This window comes from Equus quagga, chromosome 2 (genome assembly GCF_021613505.1).
Source record: "Equus quagga isolate Etosha38 chromosome 2, UCLA_HA_Equagga_1.0, whole genome shotgun sequence".
In the NCBI taxonomy this organism is placed as follows: Eukaryota; Metazoa; Chordata; class Mammalia; order Perissodactyla; family Equidae; genus Equus; species Equus quagga.
In genome coordinates this window covers 39898711-39922146 of record NC_060268.1, presented here as the reverse complement: position 1 = coordinate 39922146, position 23436 = coordinate 39898711, and the positions used below count along the sequence as shown (strand labels likewise).

Genomic DNA, 23436 nt, shown 5'->3' with positions numbered 1-23436 from the left:
TATGATGCTTATAGGAGATTCATTTAAATTTCTGAGCTATGTGTTCGATTTTGCTCATTCCTAGTTCCTCCCATTTTAAAAAGCAGGGATTGGATTTTCATTTAATTTAACAGTAGAACTTCAAGGAAATTAGAATTCTGATTCCAGTTTAGTCAGTGTTGTGTTGTATGTAACTTTATATAGTCACTTAAATTCTTTGTTGGTCAAAGTTCACTTGATCCTAGACATTAACAAAACCCACAATGAAATTATGTATAAATACCCAGTAAACATCATTGACGGGAATATTGTATTTGGGACATGTGTGTTGTATAGAGTTTAAATAGAAGAATTAAAATATAGCAGAGATAAGATGTAAGGACCAAGTAGTATAAAGTATATTTTCATATTTTCCTTCTTTATTTTTCTAGTCGAATTTCGCCATGGGTCGCTTTCCTAGTACATGCAGGAAGTGTTACATGCTTGATTTTGGCTTGGCTCGACAATTTACCAATTCCTGTGGTGACGTCAGACCAGTAAGATTTTTCATATTATTGTTAAATATTTGAGAGTTAACCTATTGTTTGTAGTATCATTGTTTTTAAAGAAATGCTAATTATGTATCAGAATGGATGTTATCCAAGAAGTAGCATATAGATTTTTATGATTAAATTATAGAATGGAGTTAGTTAATTTTATTGTTAAAAGTTGTGGCATTAAAAAAAGGTACATTAGGGGCTGGCCCCATGGCTGAGCAGTTAAGTTTGTGTGCTCTTGTGTGTGGTTTTAACAGGAAAAGATTTCAAAGTAGCCATTATAAGTATGTTCACAGAACTAAAGGAAAGATTGATTTAAAAAGTAAGGAAAGTATGATGACAACATCACATCAAATAGAGATTATCAATAAAGAGAATTTTTTTAAAAGAACCAAATGGAAATTCTGGATGTGAAAAGTATAAGAATGGCAATAGAAGAACTGTAGGATGTAGAAAGAGCCACAGACTGCAAAAAAAACCCCTGATTCTAAAGGGCTAATGTGTATTCTTATTACAAGACCATTCTAAATCTGCATCTAATGTACCCTTTTTTTTTTTTTGGTGAGGAAGATAGGCCCTGAGCTAACATCTATTGCCAATCTTCCTCTTTTTTTTTCCCCCTCCCCGAAGCCACAGTACATAGTTGTATATCCTAGTTGTAAGTCATTCTAGTTCTTCTATGTGGGATGCCTCCACAGCATGGCTTGCTGAGCAGTGTGTAGGTCCATCCCCAGGATCCAAACTGGCCCATAGTCTAGGCTTTATCTTCATTGGATCCACAAATCTCCTCCCCATTCCCTTTATCACAACCTTGCCTGATTTTTAGAAGGGTCTTAGGTTTTAAACTTCAGTGTTACAGATGAAATAAGTTTCTTTGGGAAGAGGTTAGGAGGTTTCTTTTTTACGGCCTCCTTCTGCCAACATGTGAAATCTGAGTCAGGGCTCTGGAGTTGGCCGTGAGGACTGGCAGGCTGCTCTGAGTGACATCCTCGCTTTAGGAGCTGTGCTCTCAGGTTGAGATGGGGCAGTAGCCTGAAGTCTCTTGGCTAGCATCTCCTGGGGCGGAACCACTGCCTCCTGAGCCAGGAGAAGGACTATTGAGGCCCCAGAGATTCTCAGCACACCACGCCCAAGGTGGAGCCTCCATTCCGAGGTGGAGGCTGGGTGCTAGAAAAAGGAGCTTCCTCCTCTCCGCTCGCACTTGCCCGGCACTCAGCCTCCTCAGCAACAGGCCTCTGGGAGATGAGAAATGCTGACATCCTGCTCCTGCAGGAAGAAAGCCCTGTGCTAGGAACTGGGGAGGGAGGGAGGGAGCCCTGTGTTCTTGGCAACGTCAGTCTGGAGTTGGAGCCACCTTACTGATCTAGAAGGGGTGGAGCGGGGAGCAGCTTTGGTTTTGGTTCAAATACCTTAGACTCTGGCTTTTCTTATTGAATTTTCATAGGTTTTCTTTTCTTTTTTGTTTTTTGAGGAAGATTAGCCCTGAGCTAACTGCTGCCATTCCTCCTCTTTTTTCTGGGGAAGCCTGGCCCTGAGCTCACATCTGTGCCCATCTTCCTCTACTTTATACATGGGACGCCTGCCACAGCATGGCGTACCAAATGGTGCCATGTCCACACCTGGGATCCGAACTGGCAAACCCCGGGCCGCCGAAGCAAAACGTGCGCACTTAACCACTGTGCCAACCCCTCATAGGTTTTCTTGAATAAATGTTTCTTCATTTGTTGTTTGCCCTAAGGACCATTTCCAGAGGCTTTAGCTGCTTTTTTAAGATAATTTCACCAGCTTTACTGGGGAGTGGGGGTCGGTGGAGCTCCTCATGTTCTCATACCAGCAGTTGATCTCCTGCTACAGTTCTTCTAATGTCTAACTTTACCTTTAGTTTTGTTTTAATTTGGTCTGATTGTGATTTTCATTTCTAGCAGATTAGTCGCATAGAAGTTGAAACACTGGTTTTGAATGAGCTAACCATATAATAGTAGTTGTATACATCAATGTAAATTATATTAAAACATTGGCACACGAGAATTTAAGCTCCTAGAAATTATGAGGGAATCTTTTTGGTTCTAATTAAGGTCTTGCATTAATAGGTAAGGAAGCAGGTGATGAATTTAGGTTCTGTGTAGCTTATTAGATTTGAATACATTTCTGGAATCCCATTTCTAATCCAAGTAACTTTCTTTTTCTTTTTTTAGTTTTTATAAATATTACCAGGTTATTGTTTATTCACCCATAAAACAGATATTTAATGAGCACATATTAAGTGTGAGGCATAATGAGCACATATTAAGTGTGAGGCATGGATCTACGTGCTGGGACTACAGCAGTGAACAAGCAGACCAAAACAGGGCTCTTATGGAAGTTTTCTTTTAGTAGAGAAGACAAATAATACACAAGTAAAGACATAATTTTAGATAGTGATAAATACGGCAAAGAAACACAAAGCAGGGTATTGACATCGAGAGATGGGCAGTGAGGACAGGAGACTGTTCTACAGCTATTAGTTAGAAAAGACTGCTCTGAGGAGCTATTGAGTTGAGAGTGGAATGAACTGTGAGAGCAAGCCATGTGAATATCCGGAAAGAGTGTTCCAGGCAAAGGCAACAGCAAGTGCAAAGGCTCTGAGGCAGAGTAAGTGTGGTGTGTTCAAGGAAAAGCAGGGAGGCTACTGAGGCTATAGCATAGCATGTGTTGCTTAGCATAGTGCATGGACAAGTGGAGAAAGATGAGGGTTAAGAGGTTAGTAGGCCCCCGACTGGGTATGATTTTGCAAAGAGATGGATTTTATTCTAACTGTGATAGGATGCCTTCGGAAAATTTTGAGCAAGGTTCTTGCATAATATGTTACATGGTCTTCAATAAGATAACTGTGTAGAGTTATATACTGAAGTAGATTATGTTTAAAACACAACCACACGAGAATTTAAGTGCCTAGAAATTGTGGGGAGACTATCTTTGATTTTATCAATGGTTCCTGTGCTAATTGGTAGCCAGGCAGAAAAAGAACTTAGCTTCTATGTAGTTTATTGGATTTGTATGTCTTCTGGAATCCCATCTCTATTCTAAATAACAGTTTTTCAATTTTTAGAACATTTTTGTTTTTAAAAAAATCACTGTGGCTGTGAAGAAGAGACTACTGAGAGCAAGAGTAGAATCAGAAAGAAAAGTGAGAAGGCTAATGCCATGGTCCAGTGTTCCTTGATGGTGGCTGGTGGTACATTGAAGTGGCATTAGGGTGGTACAATGAAAGTGGTGAGAAGTGGTCATATTTAGGATATATTTTAAAGATAGATTTAATAACACTTACTACTCCATTTGATATTAGAATGTGAAGGGAAAAAATGAGTCAAGAATGACTTCTAAAATTTTGTCCAGAATGAATGGTATTAACCATGATGGGGAAGAAGGATGAAGAGCGAATTTGATGAGGGAAAATCACGAGTTGTATTTTCTAGAAGTTAAGTTTGAGATGCCTCTTAGATTCCAATTGGAAATAACAAGAAGGTGATTTGATACAGTAATCTGTAGCATAAGGAGGAATCAGGGATGGAGATAATACAAATTTAAGAATTATTTGCTCCCACTGTTTAAAATAAATGATAATTTTAAAAAATGGAACTAGATTAGATAAGCTAGATAAGAAAAGAGGTTCTGAATCTGAGCCACTGGGGCACTTTAGCAGTTCAGTGGTAGATAGAGAACTATGAGCTAGCCAAGAAGAGTGAGGAGGAGGATCAGCCTGTGAGGAAGGAGGAAAATCAGGGGAGTGTGGTATCTTGGGAGCCAAGTGAAGAAAGTGCTTCAAGTATGTGGGGTGATTATCACCTGCATCAGATGCTACTGATAGGTCAAGTAAGGTAGGAACTGAGAACTGACCGTCTGGATTTGGCAAGATGGAAGCTTTTGGCGACTTTTATAGGAGAGGTTTTGTACAGCAATGAAAACCTAATTGGAGTGGGTTAAAGAGATTATTGGGGAGAGGAAGTGGAGAAAGGGAGTATAGGCAACTCTGTATATATATGGAGGAGTTTATTTGGTTCTAAAGAGGAATGATAAAGCAGGGAAGTAGTTGAAAGGGAAGTGAAATCTTTCCTTCCTTCCCTAATTTTTTTTTAAATGGCAGTTATTATAGCATGCTTTTGTACTGATGGCGATGCTCAGGAGACGTGAAAAAAATTGATGATGTAGAACAGAGCAGGAACAATTATAGGAGCCAAGTTCTTGCATAGCACACTGGCACAAATGGTGAGGTTAGCCCAGTGTATAAGAGCAGGAACACTTCTTCCATTGTTAACTGAGAAAAGTTACACTGCAACTTTCATTGTAAGCGAGGATAAGTGGACACAGATTCAGGTAGGCATTTACATTTGGTAGTGGGAAATTGAAGTTCTCTCATGGCTTTTATTTTCTCAGTGAAGAAAGAGGCACAGCCTTTTGCTGAGAGGACAGAATGGTGTTGGAGCATGAGGAGAGAGGAAGACTTGTGAAATAGTTATCATGGAGAGGGAGAAAGTAAACTGACTATGAAAATAGATTGCTGGGCTGTACTGAAAGCTCATTTGAGTATTATGGTAATTTAAGGTGACACTGTCAGGACTATTGTATATTTTTCTCAAGATACCTTTAACTGCTTGTTTAGGGGTGCAGTTTAGTCCGGGAATTGGGTTTAACCTGGCTTGGGGTCACGTTAGCACTATGGAAGAGAGGGAAGGGAATTGAGAGAATATTCTTGTGGTTGAATATGGCCCAGGCTATGTAAGAGGTGAACTTTCCCTTTATTTATGTGTTAATAGCTAGTTCCTGTTAGGGTTTTTATGCCAGTAGGATTTCATAGTTTTCCTTAAATCGCAAATAAAATTGATTTTGTACTTTTTGGGTCATGATTATGATTGAAAACATTTACTTATATGTTCCACTACTATAAAGTCAAAAGTTGCCTTGGTAGATTTGTTTCCTATAGTACAATTTTGCTTAATTTATTTATTGCTTTTAGGAAACTTGAATTGAATTACTTCGATTATGTAGGTATGCCATCATGTTATCTGCAATAACCAATATTTTTATTTTTTTGTCTTGCTATATATATTCCAGAAGTGTATAGAAAGCACATATAAAAATTTCAAAGAAGAATATTAAAACACCCATGACCTCCATCTAGGTTAAGAAATAGCTAATTACCACCTTAGAAGCGTGCCGTAGGTCCTTTCCTGATTGCATCCCTTCTCCTTCCTCGAGCAGCGCTGTCCAATGGAACTTAACTGCAGACGGAAATATTCTGCATCTGCACCATCTACTATGATAGCCACTAGCCACATGTGGCTATTGAGCACTTGCGTTGTGGCCAGAGCAAGTGAGGAACTGAATTTTCAATTTCATTTAGTTTTAGGTTGCTATTATATTGGTCATTGCAGCCCTAGATATAATGTCCGTTCTAAATTTTGCATTAACCAGTCCTTTGCTTTGCTTTCCTCTCTCTTCTGTAGACCTGAGGGTACTTATTTTGGAGTATGGAGTAGATTCCATTGTAAAATTATTGTAAAATAGTACAGTTATCATGTACCCTTCCCCTAGCTTCCCCCAGTGATAACATCTTACATAATCATAGTACATTGTCAAAACTAGGAAATTGATATGGGTATACTATTAAGTACAGACCTGAGTGAGATTTCACTATTTTTTACTGCACTTTTTCTTGGGGGCAAAGGTGGTATATGAAATTTTATCACATGTATAGATTTGTATAACCAACACCATAATCAGGATACAAAACTATTCCATCACCACAGAGACACTCCCTTAAAACATAAATGTATGTTTATTTACCAAACTTATGGTATAGGACCATCAGTCAGAATGCATTACAAAGGGAACGATGGACAGTATCTGTTACACTAACGAGTTGTTTATGTGGTTGGTTTTGAGAGCTTCTGCTGTTTATCACCTTTAAGATGTATTAGTTACATTAAATAGGGATGTAAGATACAAAGAAGTCCTGAACTATATATATTTACAATACTTCGATCCATACAGTTTCAGAGTTGAACGTCTGTTTACTTAATGATTTGAATCTGCATGTTCATTTTTTTTCTTCCTGGTTTAAAGCATGCCCCAGTTTCCTTAGCCCTCAGCTGGCATCTCACATTGGCCCTTTGTATCTAAGCTCTTGGAATGCCATGTTTTCTCCTGCCGCTTCCTTCTTAACCATTCAACTGAAACTTCCAGTGCCTAGGGCTGTAGTGACCTACTTAAGAAAAATTTTAAAAGTCTTTTTCTCTGTTACCATTCCAGAATTTCAGCTAGTTTCTTATTTCCCTTGGAGGTCTTATTACATAGTTCTGCATGCTTTTTGCCCCCCCGATCCCCTCCTTTTGGTTAGCAATAGGTCAGGGCTCATGCCTGTAATCCTTCCCTTCTCTTTCTAGATTTATTCTCCTAGGAGCTCATTCTGTCTCTAACATTCATCTCCTCCTTCACATTCACACTGCTTCTGTTCTTGTACTAGTCTCATGATTTCTCATTGCATTATTAGTTTCCTCGCTGGCGTCCCTACCTTCTCTTTCCAGTCTGTCCTTTATACTTTTAGCAGAGGAAACATCCCAAGCACTTCCTCAGTCATGTCACTTCCCTGCTTAAAAATTTTTAATGAATTCCATTTGCCTGTACATTATAAACCAAACAACTTAATATGACATTCAAGGCCATCCTTAGTCTGATTCCAACCTACTTTTCCATTATTTTCTGTCACCATTTGCTTCAACCATACCAAACTCTTTCTCCTAACTCTTATAGTACTTTCCTCCCTTTTTGCATTGTTCACTGTGTTTTTTTAACTTAAAATGCATTTCCTTTTTCCTATTGTAATTCTGTTAGTCCTTCAAGGCTCAATTTATTTTTTTCTTTTTCCTTTTCACTCAAATATCAAAGGTGTTTATTTTAACAAAACATGCTCTTAGGTTGTTAACCACTCTCACTTTTTACTTTGTTTTTCTTAAAAGATGTTTTTAAGTATAATTTTTGAAAAGATATTATATTCATATGGTACAAAAATAAAAGAATAGTTCATCAAAATTAAAGACTTCTGCTCTTTGAAAGACACTGTTAAGCAAATGAAAAAGACAAGTCACAGAGTGGGAAAAAATATTTGCAAAACATACATCTGACAAAGGACTCATATCCAGAATCTATAAACAACTCTCAGAACTCAATAATAAAAAAATAAACCAATAAAAATGAGCAAAAGATTTAAATAGACATTTCCTTAAAGAAGAGATACTGTAGATGGCAAATAATTACATTAACAAATGCTGAACATCTTTAGTTATCAGGGAAGTGAAAATTAAAACCACAGTGAGATATAACTACATGGCAATTAGAATGGTTAAACCTAAAGAAACAGACAGTTCTAAGTGCTAGTGAGGGCCAGAAATCAGAGGTTGCCAGAGACTGGGAATAGAGGGGAAATAACTGACTACAAAGGGCCAGTAAGGGAACTCTTGAAGTGACAGAAATATTCTGTATCTTGATTGCAGTGTTAGTTACATGACTGTATATCTTTATCAAAACTCATAGTGGCCAGCCCAGTGGCGCAGAAGTTAAGTTCGCATGTTCTGCTTCGGCCGCCCGGGGTTCACCAGTTTGGATCCTGGGTTCGGACATGGCACTGCTTATCAACCATGCTGTGCTAGGTGTCCCACATATAAAGTAGAGGAAGATGGGCACGGATGTGAGCTCAGGGCCAGTCTTCCTCAGCAAAAGAGGAGGATTGGTGGCAGATGTTAGCTCAGGGCTAATCTTCCTCAAAAAAAACCCCTCGTAGAACTGTGTATACTTAAAGTGTGAATTTTACTGTATGTAGATTGTACCTCAATAAACCTGACTTGAAAAAAATTAAAAGGTAAACAGTGAAACAAATCTCCATTTCACCCATGCTGTTCCAAATCTGTTCATTTCCTATACTGCCCTCATCCCTCCCTCCACTTTAGGTAGCAGTGTTGTTATTTGTTCCTTAATGTATTCTTCCAGAATTTTTTTAATGCATATGTAATAAGTACAAATGTATATTCTCATTTTTCCCTTTTTGATTCAAAAGGTAGCGTGGTATACATTCTGCACTTTTCTTTTTTTCGTTTAACAATGTGTCCAGGAGATCTGTCTCGGGATGTAGAGCTGCTTCATTCTTTTTTGCAGCTGCAAAGTGTATTCCATTATATGGATGAACCGTAATTTATTTAATCAGTCCCCTATTGATGAACATTTGGGTGCTTCCAGTCTTTTGCTCACAAACAGTAATGTAGTGAATGAATTCATACATCCATTATTTTTGTACATACTGCAAGTATATCTGTAAGATAAACTTACAGAAGTGAAATTGTTGGGTCAAAAAGAATATATGCGTTTGTGATTTTGATAGATATTGCCAAGTTGCCATCAATGGGGAAGTTTCAAGAGATCACCTGTTTCAAGGCCCAGTTAAATGTTGCCTTATTCTTAAGACTCTTCCTCCTTCCATAGGTCTTTTCCTTCTTCCCGCCCACCAGATGGAACTAATCCTTACCACTCCTAGGCTTTCAGAGCTCATCGTACATTGCTAATGATATTCATTATAATCTGCTTTGAATTAGAATTATTTGTATTTCTAGCTGTTTCCCCAGTTGGGTTAAGTGGTCTTTTCTGCTTCATGGAAGGTGGCTGAATTCTCTTGATCTGGTGTTTCTTTGATGAGTCACATCCAGTTCTCTCAGCAGCTCGTCTCTTTACCTCTGTCTCAACCTTTCCATGGCACAAGTAAGGTCAGAGCCAGGCCAGGGGAACTCTTGACTGGAAGAAGTCTCTTGGGCTTGTCTTGGCTAGAATCCATAAGGGGGAAGTCTAGGTGCCCAGTTAACCATGCACTAGGCTGCAGAGTGTGATAATAGCTCTGGAGATTGTCATCCTGTCACTTACTGGAATGCAAATAACTGGCAAAATTACATGCTATAAAAACATTTTTGAGTCAGTGAAGGCTCTTGTCAGGTAATAAAAATACCACCTCTGAACTGTTATTTAGTGAAAAGTGTTGATAGTAGCCTGTCTTATATCCTCTTACCTGTTTTTCTTCTTGAAAGAGAAATCTCCGACTTCAGAGTTCCATCAACCAAACTGGGAATATTAGATATTCCTGTTAGTCATGATGTCTTAGGAAAATATTGAGATCTACTATGATTGTCAATGAATGGTAGCTAAGAAAATAAAGGGGATTTAAATAGATTGCAGAAACTTTTGATTTCTGAGACTTGTCATTAAATACAAAGAATATTTTAAAAATAGTTAAATCTGGGGCCAGCCCCATGGCCAAGTGGTTAAGTTTGCGCGCTCTGCTTCAGTGGCCCAGGGTTTCACTGGTTCGGATCCTGAGCGCGGACATGGCACCACTCATCAGGCCCTGCTGAGGCAGTGTCCCACATGGGACAGCCAGGGGCACTCACAACTAGAATATGCAACTATGTACTGGGGGGCTTTGGGGAGAAGAAGAAGGAAGAGAAAAAGAAAGAAGAAGATTGGCAACAGTTGTTAGCTCAGGTGCCAACTTTAAAAAAAAAGTTAATTTTTTTTTTTAAAGATTTTATTTTTTTCCTTTTTCTCCCCAAAGCCCCCGGGTATATAGTTGTATATTTTAGTTGTGGGTCCTTCTAGTTGTGGCCTGTGGGATGCCACCTCAGCATGGCCTGATGAGCGGTGCTGTGTCTGCGCCTGGGATTCAAACCGGCGAAACCCTGGGCCACCGAAGCGGAGCGCGTGACCCCAACAACTCGGCCATGGGGCCGGCCCCCAAAAAGTTAAATCTTAAAACAAAAAGAAAAAGGAGTAATTAAAGGGTAAGAAAGAATTTCATGAAAGAAGAAATACAATAGACAACTAACTTGAAAAGATTACAAAAATGAGCAAACAGAGGAAGAACACAGAATGTTTATCTTATGGTATAGCATATTACCAAAATGATTCTGGTAACTAAAGATTTTTAAAATAACATTTATTATAGTCTTTTTTTGACTACAAAAGTAGTACATGTTAATTGAGGATAATTTGAAATTATTGAAAAAGACAAAAAGATCTATTAGTGAAAATTATTGGCTGTGATTGTTTTCAAGTTTGTCAGTTTTCCTATTGAGCTATAGTGCCATCCATGGATCTTTAGGGTACTGACTTGATCCTTGTAAGCAATAGAATGGAAACAGTGTATGATTTCAAGTCAAAAGACCTTGGTTGATACCTGGTTTTATCACCTACTAATTCTGTGTCCTCAGACAAGTTTACTTACCTCTTAAAACTGTTTCTCTGTCTAAAATGAGCAAAATGAAGACCCTACCATCAGAGTTTATATTCCAATGAAAGAAAACAGGCAATAAACAAATAGGTAAAAATATAAATAAAATTAATTTTAGGTAGTGAAAAGTGTTATGAGAAAAAAATAAAGCAAAGTAAAAATAGAGTGGCATTGCAGGGGCAGGTACTATTTTAGATTAGAATGATTAAGGAATATTTCTCTGAGGAGGTGGCATTTGAGCAGAGGGCTTAATGTAGAGTAGAAGAGCTAGCCATTGTAGGCAGGCAAGGGGATGGCATTCCCGCTGGAGAGAATAGCAAGTGCAAAGTTTTTAGCTTGAAACAAAATTGGTTGTAGGAGAAACCACAGGTAACTTCATTTTGGAATGAGGCCAGTGGCAGATTATGGAAGGTCTTGTAGGCCAGTTAAGAAGAGTTTGGACTTTATTCTAAGTTGAGCTCTCTGAGAATTGAGATCATGTATTATTCATGTTTGGATTTATTCCTAATACCTGGCACATAAGTACCCAATAACTTGAATTTATGAATATATAAGTTGCGTATCTAGGGAGAGATACAGGTTGCCACCATCTTTGAATTGAGTTTGAATGAAATAGCCAAGACATAAAGAGGTTGACATCTTAGATTACTTAGAGATTCCTCATGGTCTTAATATACTTATTTGCAACCAGAGCCTGAATATTAATGTATGTACTATGATGCTTGGTGTGGTTCTGGGTATATGAAAGCATTTAATGTTTTCTAATGTACAGAGTTTGTCATAAATGCCGTTTTAAAATGCAGGTAGAAAAAAATGGGACTCATTGATAACTAAAATGTTATTAGTGCTTTTTTAACATATGACTTATTAGAGATATTCTGTCTTTAATTTTCTGTAATTTCACAGTGAAAAGTTGGACATTTAAATAGTGTTTTATTGTGATAGTAATGCACATGTTTCTCCCATCTACTTCATGGGCTCAAGTGTGCTGAATCTTTGGTATTTGAGGCTTGTTTATAATTCTTTGCTTGGTTTTATTGTAGCCTCGAGCTGTGGCAGGCTTTCGAGGGACAGTTCGTTATGCATCAATCAATGCTCATCGGAACAGGGTAAGTATCTGCGCCAGAGTCATATCTGTACAAGCATGCTGATGGCTTGAATTGGATTGACTTCTTTACATTAGAGTACACAGGTGTGGAAAGTGCTTGGGAGCAGGGGGAACGGGGTTAGTAATACTAATACATGGCTAGATGTGTAGTGGATAATAGATGTGTGCAGCTGCGTAGAAATTAAAGTTGGATTTGCCAGAAAAGCTAATAGGTAAATGTCTTGTGTCCTTATTTAGGTATAACTATTAATGAATTTAATATAGAATTTTAAAGAAATAAAACCTCTGTGTTCTATCTCAAGGAGTTATTTGGGAATATAATACTATCAATACCTAATGAAATAGTAGGGGTCATAATTTTATCTATAATATGCGTCTAATCTGTGATATCCCCTTTCCACCAAATCTTTTGTTTGCATGAAGATCTTAAATGCAGACAACTTTTAAATTTTCATTTTAGTAATTACACCTTTCCTCTTGAGTTAAATTTTTAAAATTTCTCTTTCTCTCTTTTTTCACTTTGGTCCTTTTGTTCTTCTCTGAGTTTTTTTCTCATCCTAAACCTTAATTATGTGTAGGAAAGGTAGGTATTTTATGGATTCTCAATCCTTGAAAACTTGTTTGGATGGAGTTGAGAAATGTACAGGTGATTCCTTGATAAAATAAAGGGAAATCTTTTCTTGATCTTTTATTACCTTGTTGTTCTGTGAAGCCAGAATTCCTTTAATGAAAATTTGACCAGTGCTAAATATAATAGAAAGAGTATGCTGTGGTCTTATATGCTATGCTACACTTAATTTGGTTTCTTACGGTGTGATTATAAATTGAAAATAAGAAAAATGTTTTTATCAGTGTGTAGCACTCTGCCAAGCGTTTTAACTCATTTGGTTTGATTCAGTGTTACTTTATTTTATGGAAGTACTAGGCTTTCTAATTAATTCTCTTAGAGAACTATGTCAACATTGGAATCTTTGAAATCAGACATTCTTTTTGAGATAAGCATAAACATTTTCAGAGATCATAATATCTCCCTAAGCATTTCCAAAATAGCTACTAGAAAGAGATTATATATTTTTATTTTTTTAAATTTGAAGAGTAGAGATTTCTTCTATAAGCCTCTTCAGCATAGAGTGCTCTAACCATTACTCTGTTAACCTGCTTATTATTTGTTATTCATCTAACTTTGGCAGAGAAATTTGATAGTGTATAGCAGTGGTTCTTACCCTTTTCTGCTCCCAGCACACTTGAGGAGTAGAATGCTTTACCCAGTAATACAGCTTCACAACAATTGTCAGTTTATGTGGTAATACAGGAGTGCAACTAGTGGAACCTTCAGAGGTGCTTGTCTAATTTAAAAAGATTTCCCAGAGGCCAGCCCTGGTGGCCTAGTGGTTAAGTTTAGTGTGTTCTGCTTTGGCAGCCCAGGTTTGGTTCCCAGGCTAGGACCTACACCACTCATCTGTCCATGGCCATGCTGTCGTGGTGGCTAGCTCAGGGTAAATCTTCCTCAGCAAAAAAAGAAAAAAAATTGTTCATTTGGGCCCGCCCCCATGGCCTAGTGGTTAAGTTCGGCATGCTCCACTTCAGTGGTCCAGGTTCAGTTCCTGGGTGCAGACCTACACCACTCATCAGTGGCCATGCTGTGGTGGTGGCTCACATATTAAAAAAAAAAAAAAAAAGGAAGACTGGCAACAAATGTTAGCTCAGGGCAAATCTTCCTCAGCAAAAAGAAAAGTTAAAAAAATTTCCCAGATAATTCTAATATACTTCTTTCTTCCATACTTTGTGATCCTGATTTGATAATGTCTAAACACAGTACACTCCATTTCTGTTTTTTTGGTACCTTAATCTTAAACTTTTCATGTTACTAATTCCCAAACAGTACTAGGACTTTTTGAAACTCTTGAACTCTGTTCACTTTGTCTTGTTGTCTTACATTTTAATCTTTTGTTAATATTTGTTTTATCTCAATACTTGAAGAAATTGTTTTCCTTTCTTCTGGTTCTTGGTTGCTCTTGAGAAGATCTTTGTCCATTTAATTGTAGTTACTTTATATTTAATTCGTCCTTTCTCTTTGACTACTTTTGATGCCTTCTCTTTGTCTTTAGTGTCCAGCAGATACGTTCAAGTATGCCTAGGGGTGGATTTCTTTATATGTGTTATGTTTGGGATTTGCTGTGCTTCCAAAATCTGAATGTTCACATCTTTCATTGATTCTTCATTTCATTACTTCTTTAAATATTGCCTCTTTCCCTTTATCTGTATACCTTTTTTTTCATATCTCCAAAGTGATGTGTGTTAGACCTTATTGTACTAAGGATAGCCCTCTGAGGGCCCTGGCTATATGCTGCGGGTGGGGGAAGTAGCTTAGTTACACCTCCTGTCTTGTGTAGGCTCAAGCTTTTATACCTGTCCCTTTCCTAATTGATAAAACCATGGTTGATAAAACCTGTGACAGATGCCCCCAGAACAGCCAAAGCCAAAGCTTCAGTATCAGCTTGCTTCTCATTTCCAGCTTGCTTTTAGGATTCCCTTTACTTTTTTTTTCAAAAGATTTTATTTTTTTCCTTCCCAAAGCCCCCCGGTACATAGTTGTATATTCTTCGTTGTGGGTCCTTCTAGTTGTGGCATGTGGGACGCTGCCTCAGCGTGGTTTGATGAGCAGTGTCATGTCCGCGCCCAGGATTCGAACCAACGAAACACTGGGCTGCCTGCAGCAGAGTGCGTGAACTTCACTACTTGGCCACGGGGCCAGCCCCCCTTTACTTTTTTTTGATTGTGGTAAAAAACACATAACTTGGGGCGGGCCCGGTGACGCAGCGGTTAAGTGCACACGTTCTACTTCTCAGCGGCCCTGGGTTCGCCAGTTCAGATCCCGGGTGCGGACATTGCACCGCTTGGCAAAAGCCATGTTGTGGTAGGTGTCCCACATATAAAGCAGAGGAAGATGAGCATGGATGTTAGCTCAGGGCCAGTCTTCCTCAGCAAAAAGAGGAGGATTGGCAGTAGTTAGCTCCAGGCTAATCTTCCTCCAAAAAACAAAACAAAACAAAACAAACACTTAACATTAAATTTACCATCTTGACTTTTTTTTTCCCCTGAGGAAGATTAGCCCTGAACTAGCTGCTGCCAGTCCTCCTCTTTTTTGCTGAGGAAGACTGGCCCTGAGCTAACATCCATGCCCATCCTCCTCTACTTTATACGTGGGACTCCTGCCACAGCATGGCTTGCTGAGCAGTGCCATGTCTGCACCCAGGATTCAAACTGGTGAACCCCGGGCCGCCAAAGTGGAATGTGCACACTTATCAGCTGCGCCACCAGGCCAGTCCTTGACCATTTTTAAGTGTAAAATTCAACAGTTTTAAGTATATTCACATTATTGTGTAACAGACTTCCAGAACTTTTCCATTTTGCGTCACTGAAACTCTATACCCACTAAACGCTAATTCTTCCTCCAATCCTTGGCAACCGCCTTCTCTTACTACTTAATGAGCTTATTTATTAATTAATGGACTATTAATTGTATTATTTCCAGCATTTCTGGTTTTGGGGTGTTCTTTGTATAAAATATTTTTCAGTATATTATTATTATATTTCAGTATATATTATTCAGAATATATGCCATGTAGATAGCTATATAACTATATGTAGATGTATAGATATATTTACCAGATAATTTTGTGGGAAATGCATTCAAGTTTTTAGGCCTTAGACAATGTAATATACTCGCAAGAAGTGATATGTAATGTGACTGAATTCTGTTTTGCTTATGAAGGAAATGGGAAGACATGATGACCTTTGGTCCTTATTCTACATGTTGGTGGAATTTGTGGTTGGTCAGCTGCCTTGGAGAAAAATAAAGGATAAGGTATTTTGGAAATGAAAGTGTGAGTTGTGGTAGGGGAAGGAATAAAAATTTCTCCTGGGTAGTCCTTTTTTGTTGAGAGTATACTTATGCATAAGAATTAAAATTTACAAGCAATTTCCCTATATTCCAATATTTATATTTTTCTATGAGCTATTATTAGAAATCTAATTAATAGTATGACTTTTTCTGTGTACACAGAGAATAGATACTAATTTAAGTACAGTCATCACTGCTGGTTTGATTTCTAGCTCGCTCTCTTAGCTTTTATTTTCACTAGTTCTTTTTCTTTTTTATAAGTCAATTAATCTTTAATTTTTAATTATCACATTGTGTTGTTTGATTTGAATATTGTAAACACATATGTTAATAAAGAAAAGGAGCCCACATTTAAAAATGACTCTTGTTTTGGGGGAACTTAAGTTCACTGGTGCAGAAGTCTGACTTATCCTTTTGGTTCTGCGTTACAGTTTTTTCCTCCCCTTTAAAACAGTGTGTCTTAAGCTATTAGTAAGAGTTCAGTTCTTGCTTCATACTTAATTGCCCCAGTATCTCATTCCCTTGTACATACCCTTGAGACTGTTACTGAGAGGCTCTTAATGTGTAGCTGCCAAGAGAAATTGACTGGTTCCTTAATTCTCTTTACTTCCCAGGAGCAAGTGGGCTCCATTAAGGAGAGGTATGACCACAGGCTTATGTTGAAACATCTCCCTCCAGAATTCAGCATGTTTCTGGATCACATCTCTTCTTTGGATTATTTTACAAAACCAGACTACCAGGTAATTACCTTTGTGAGTTCTGTGGGTTAATTCTTCTCTCTCGTTTAGTCTGTTTTCACTCATTGAATCTTTGAGGGTATTGTGAATGAATATGGGAGGCCCTTAGAATAATGCTATTTTAATACATCCTGAGAAATACGGTGAAATTAATTGATGATGACAGTGTCTCTCTGTGTGTGTTTCCTCCCTTCTGGATGAACGTACTTCATTAGAATTTCAGGTTTGTTCATCATGTAACAGATTTTACTGTTCCTGCTGTGATTCATGGTGTATAGAACTGCTGATAGTTCCAATTATGTAAATCCTATAGCTAATTTGTTGACCAGAAGGAAAAGTCCAGCTAGGTAGTGTGTCTGTGGAGGGATTAAGGGCTGCATATCATATGTTAATATGCTATGGGACATCAGGCACTGAAGATTATTGGCTCCATTCTGTCTGTGGTCAGTGAATCATTTCCTTAGAGCATCAGTTAAGGAGGCCTTGTATCGGTTCACTAGGTTTACCACAAATTGCATCCCTAAGCCCAACCAACTGTATTTCAGCAGATTCTGTTGCTCTCAGGGAGAACTTGGTCAGAGCTTAATGCAAAATAATCACTACCACTGAAAACATAAATGAAGCTGCACGTAGATTAATAATAATAATATGTTAGTGTATCATTTTTATCTACAAAGCACAACGCATAGACTTTACTGCCTATTAATGGAAGTTTTACGTTCTTAAGTGTTATCAGTGTTTCCCAGTCAAAAGACTAAGACTGTCTGTACAACAGGAACTTATTTGCATTTAATTACCATTTCTGTGTGAAATTGCAACTTTTATATACGATGTAAACAGGAAATAAAGCAGAGGGGCAACATAAAACCGTGGGTCCTTAGAGACCTGAAGTGGGCAAGCTGCTGCTTTTCTGTGTGGTTATTTGTGTTGAACTGTATAGAGTGTCTAACAAATGGAGAAAGCGCATTGTGTACAAGTCACTTTGGAACATGTTCTTATTTTTACATTTTATGTGTCTTTTCTGAAATGCAGAGAAGTTCACATTACTTGCAATAAAATAATGAAATTATACCTTTACGACTAGATTCAGGAGGAGCTAGAAAATGTCCCAACTTTTCCATCTTGGGTGCTAATAATTTGCTTACTGACAAAGTTTGCATGAGAGGATAAAAGTTTAGCACAGCAAAAAAAATTTGATCACATTCTCCACTTAGTTATGTCTCCAATCTAAAGAAGACTGTCATAGTCACTGTTAAAGTTTGAAACTTAGACCAATTTAAATTCACAAATTATTGTTCTCAAGTTTTTCATTTGGACATTCTCTTAAGGGCTTTTCTGTGTTTCTGTTACCTAATAACAAAACAAAGTATAGTAATTTTCCTATTTTTGGAAGACAGAAAGCAGACATAACATTTTCTTGTTTAACAGATTCTGTAAATAATCTGGTTCTTTCTTGCTCTCTCATCTTTCGTAAGCAGTGAGTGGGAGCAGAGTGCAGGTGGACGGGAGAAGGATAATTGGGAAAAAAAATGTTAGCGTAAGTGACTGGTGTGTTCTGATGTCTAGTATCAGCGTGACATCAGCTTCCAAAAAGGTCTGAGCTTTGCAGTTTCTGTGTCTTGCTTCCCTCACAGAGCCCTGCTGTGGTCTTCATTTTGAGAAAAATTACTGTACTTGGAATCTGAATGCTCTTGTGAACTAATGCTGTCCCTATGGTTAATTTTACAGTTTGGAATTTGTTCCTGAATTTGAGTTTAATTACTGTTCTTTCAAAATTTTAAATTCCTTATTGGACAACCAGTGTAGTTAAAAACAACAATAGGCCTCCTTCAGCAACAAGCAAAAAACATACCAGTATTTAGCATTCCCTAGCTACATCTAGAGGTCAAATAACAGTAAAGTTCAACTTTGTATATTCTGAGCCAAGACCAAAGTGACTGTATTTTCTAATCAAAGTGCTAAATGATCCTGTTTTAACAAAGCAACTTTCACTTCAAATGTCTGTGTTTTGTAAATCTTTAAAAATCTGTTTCTTGCCAAAGAACATTATCATCTTAACAAATTACATATGGCCAACACCTCATCCAGGAGCCTGCTTCTGCCCATTCTGACAACAGGTGTAGATGTAGAGGGAAGAGCTGTTTTGCTCTTTACCAGGAATCTTTTACGCATGTTTCAACTGGAATAAAGGCTGACACTTGCTTTTGGGAAATGTTATGATGTTTTTGGGAAATTACAGTCAAGTTTATCAGTACTTCACATTTATGTATAAGTCTGTTCCCAGCTGGGTTTTAAATCCTGGAGGTACAACTGTGTCTTATTTTTTTATCCCACACTATCCTGGTACTGTGCCTGGCACCTGAATTTTCAGCAAATGTTAGGAAAATTGAATTGAATTATCTAATATTCTCCTACTCAGGAAATGTAAGAAAAAATCAGCTCATATGTACATAAATACTATTTTCTATCAAACTAAAGGTGAAGGTATCAGGATTATGGCCAAGATTAAAGCAGCTATCTTATTATAAATATTGTTTTTATTATTAGATTCTGAAAGAGGATAGCAACTCTGAGATAAAAATGTGCTGGACCATGAATCTTCTCAGGTGATAAAATTGCATAGATCTACACACACACACACAAGTACATGTAAAACTGCTGAAATTTAATGAGCTCTGTGGATTGTACTAATGTGATTTTCCTGGTTTTGGTATTGTGCTCTAGTTATTTAAGATATTACCATTGGGGCAAATTGGATGAATGGGACCTCGCTGTACTCTTTTTGCAATTTCCTATAAATCTTTAATTATTTCAAATTAAAAGTTAAAAAGTACTTGGCCAACATTTTCAGAAATGTAAATAGTGATAACAACATTCAATCCTGTTGGGGCCACCTTATAATTTAAATAAATCCTTTTAAAGCATTTTGAGAAGGGAAAATATTTCTGAGGGGTACCTAAGAAAATCTTACAAGCCTTGAATTCAGCCACAGGACTCCACCTATAGGTGACACTGTTACTAGTTAGTGGGAAACTAAGATAACAGCATCAAATTAGATAAAGAAGAGCCCTTGGTGCCTTTACACATTATTGTCACAAAAATGATACATAGCATTGTCACAGTAATACCTGGTATTATTATCCCTGTCTTACAGAGACGTAGTTTAGACATGTTACCTGGGAAAACTAGTGGTGCTAGAAGTGGTATCTGAACCCATTTCTGACTCCTTCGGAAAGGCCCAACCTCTCTCCAGTTTACCATCCTGCCTGCCTTGGAGAGGTGGCCACAAACACAGCAGGCACTGTAAGGTAAATCTGAACATGACTGGTTAATAAAAAGGCAGTGAAAGAACTAAAAAGGTATATGAAGAATTATCGGAAATTATTGTCAGTAATTAATAGGATCACATGATCCTGACATAAGAACAAATGTTCAGATTATGTTAAGCATTGTTTAGCAAGTTGAGAAGACTAATGAAACCCATAAATTTACACACAGTTGGTGAGCCTGAAACTAAAACATGTGTATCACTAGTTCATACACTGCCACAGCATACTGCTCACATCGGAGGATGTGATAGAGAGGGAATCCAGAGCCAGCCAAGCTTCATTAATCTTGTTAATATACTTTCCAGGTTTAGTAATGGGGCTGTTTAAACCAAGATTGCGTCAGAATGCAGCAAGCAGGCTTGCCTCTTGCGTTGGGAGACTTAGAGCCATTTTAGGATCCCCTGACTCTGATAACATCCGGGTTAAATTTTTCAGAGGCCATGGATGAGCTGCTTGTGAAGCAAACAAGTAAGAGGTTGAGCTAGAAAATAACAAGGGGAAGCTCCCATAAAACAGCAGGTCAGGGGAAGGTCTCTCCCTAAAGCTGCCATTTAAGCCAAGCCCTCAAAATGGGACTGTACTGGCCACGTGAAGAGACAAATAAGAGGAAGAATGTTATAAGCAAAAGGAAGAACATGTTCACAGGCTCTGATGTGAGAAAGAAATGGAAAGAAGACAAGTGGCCCGAACATAGTAAATGAGAGGAGAGAGTGGTTTGAGATAGGATTGGAAAGAAAGGCAGAGACCAGATGATGCAGGGCCTGGTAGGCTTTGTTAAGGAGTTTGGATTTTATTCAAAGTACAACAGGAAGCCTTGGAAGTCTAATAAACAGGAGCAGGGCAATCCAATTTGTGTTTTAAGAGGATTACTTTTGCTATTGTGTGCATCCAAATGAAGCAGAGGAAAATTAGAGACTACTTAGGAAGGTATTGAGATAGGCTAAGCTATGCCTTGGAAAGAAAGAAATGTAAAAACATCAGTGTCTTCACGCCACAAAGGTTTATTTTTTGATCATGTAACAGTGTAGTTAAGTTGGGCGGCTCTCCTAGGCAACTTTCAAGTGGTGACTTGAAGAGCTGAACTCTACCCATATTTTGACATTGCTGTCATTAATACATGGCCTTTGCAGTCATCAGGAAGGGGAAGAGCAAGTGCGGATGATTGCTTAGGGATTTTATGACCAGGCTCGCAAATGATCTAAACACTTTGGCATATACCCCTGTGGCCAGAACTCTTTCACATTGGCCCAATTCTAACTGCAAGGGAGGCTGAAAGATAGAGACTTCCTTGGGGGAAGGAGGCAGGAAACAAAGATCGTCTTGACTTGGATATAACCAGTGGAGATGGAGAGAAGTGGATGAAATCTTGCTCTACCCTCTTTTAATTATCTCCTTTCGTTCCCCATTGTACTTATGTGATTCAGCTATGTTGGACCCCTCAGTGCAGTCAAATGGGACCACCAACCCTTCTCCCAGTGTGCCCTGCCTGGAATGCTTGTGTTTCATAACACTGCTTGTCTTGTGAAATTGAAGCCCAACTCACATGGCAGCTTCTCCACAGTCTCCTCTGATTCCTTCTAGTCAGTAGTGATTTTTTCTAAGCTCGTGTAGCAGTACTTTGTTTTTGTCTCTTTACTAGATAAATTTCTTTAGAGCCAGGCCCTTGCACATTTATCCCACTTTGCTCAAGAAATTAGCACAATGATAGACATTTAAGAAAAATTTGCCAAATTGAATTGTCTGCTTAATCTAATTATTACTTCTGTTGATTGCAAACTCTAAAGACAAGAATGTGTTTTGTTTGCCTCTGCATTCCTTACCCCCAGGACAGTAGATGTTCAGTGTATGTCTGAAGCAATGAATGGGTATTTGATATAACTATAGAACACGATAGAGTCACAGAACGTCCATGTTTACTTGACTCACTTAAATTCAGCTGTACATGCAGGAGACGGAAAATTTTTAATGTGTCTGTGATTGTGCTGCCCTTTGAATCAGTTAGTCCCACCCTATGGTGAGGGTGATGGTGCAGTGCCCTTGTGAATCTGCTGTTCCCTCAGTCTTTCTCTCAGTCCAGTCAGCAGTCTAGTCATCCTGAATCAGGCTGCACTGAGTGTGATTCTCACGTCTAAAAGAAATCACCTTTTTGGTATAGTATAACCCCTACATGCAGCCAGCTTACTTCATTCACATTTGTTTGAGAAGTAGAAGTCTCTCCCATTGCTGGAGGAAAAACTAGCTATGTTGTACCTCGTGCAACTACTGTTCTATACTCTATGGTCATCTTAAGGGACTTTCAAGGATAATTTCAACCATATGCTGTTTTTGCCTTGTGTGCTAACTGGCCATACCTCTTCCATAGTGGAAATAGCACTGCACTTAAAAGACCTGTGTCCGTTGGTGCTTTGCTATGCACCATTTGTATGACCTTTCACAACCTGCTTTCCTGTCTGTGAAATGGTGAAAATACCTATGCCACAGTGGTGGTGTTAAGATTTTAATGAGAACTGTGAGACAGTTCTGTAAATTGTAAAGCATCATGTAAACCTAAGTGGTTGTTCATGTACCTCAGTGACACTGCATTTGCTTATCACTATCTCACTTCTCTTTCTTCATTCTTATATTCTACTCAACACTACTTCTTTGTTAATAGAACCTCTTTCTGTTTCCTTTATGCTGCTTTGTCCTGTTAAGGCAGAAAGGAAATGCTGCTTACCTTTCTCATTGACCTTGTTAGGAGGCATCAAGAAACTTAATACATTGCCGATTTACAGTGAGGGCTGACTGAGCACTGCTGGCTGAGCAGCCAGGCTGCCTCTCACTGCCTCTGGTCCCAGGGGCAGCTGACCGAGGAGCACTCCTGAGTTGCCCTGGTATCTTGATATCAATGGTGAAAACAGCCAAAACTCTGCAGCTTCTTCAACTTGTTCTCTTTATTTGATCTCTTTTTCTGGTTCTGTTCTCCAAAGGATGAGTGTGATGCATTGTTGTTTCCCTCTACCAGTGCTGCTAAAAAACCCCCAGAAAAGGAGAGAAACCTAGAACATGTGCATTTCTTTCCCTCTATTGCATCTACTTATCACTGGAATGAGGCAGTTTCTTTTGCAGTAAATAAATCTATCTTTGAATCAGCCAAGCCAGCATTGCCATTGTGCTCTGCTGGTTAAGTGCTTTATTGATCCATTAATTTACCATTTATTAACTTAGAATTGAGGAATCAGGATTCTCAGTGAGTTCTCAGTATCACATTCCAGATAATATTTGTTTTTGCAAAGACTGGACTTTGTCTACATTCTTTTTGAAAGGGCAGACTGGGATTGTATATAGAGGTAAATATGATAAGCTGTTGATTGCATTTGTGCTAAGAGGAGGGGTGCTTCCCTAAGGCATTATGTCCATATCAGATGACCGACTGCTATAGAGAATAAGGGTATTGAGGTGGTAGGAGCTAGCACTGAGCATTTTTGTGGACTATATATGCTTAAATATACAATCAGTTTATTTTAGATAATGCATTTTTGTTAGATTTTTTCTCATTAT

The 23436-nt window shown here is 38.2% G+C and overlaps 1 protein-coding gene across 6 annotated transcripts in view; it reads left to right on the top strand.

The window, feature by feature from the left end:
* The window catches only part of TTBK2 (tau tubulin kinase 2), a 140770-nt gene that overhangs the window by 75339 nt on the left and 41995 nt on the right, over window positions 1-23436 (top strand). For all 6 annotated transcript variants that reach the window (XM_046649669.1, XM_046649687.1, XM_046649674.1 and 3 more), the window contains 4 exons: window positions 411-515; window positions 11862-11927; window positions 15702-15794; window positions 16445-16570. In XM_046649669.1, coding sequence (XP_046505625.1) covers window positions 411-515; window positions 11862-11927; window positions 15702-15794; window positions 16445-16570 — 390 coding nt within the window. The remainder of the gene's footprint in view (window positions 1-410; window positions 516-11861; window positions 11928-15701; window positions 15795-16444; window positions 16571-23436) is intronic.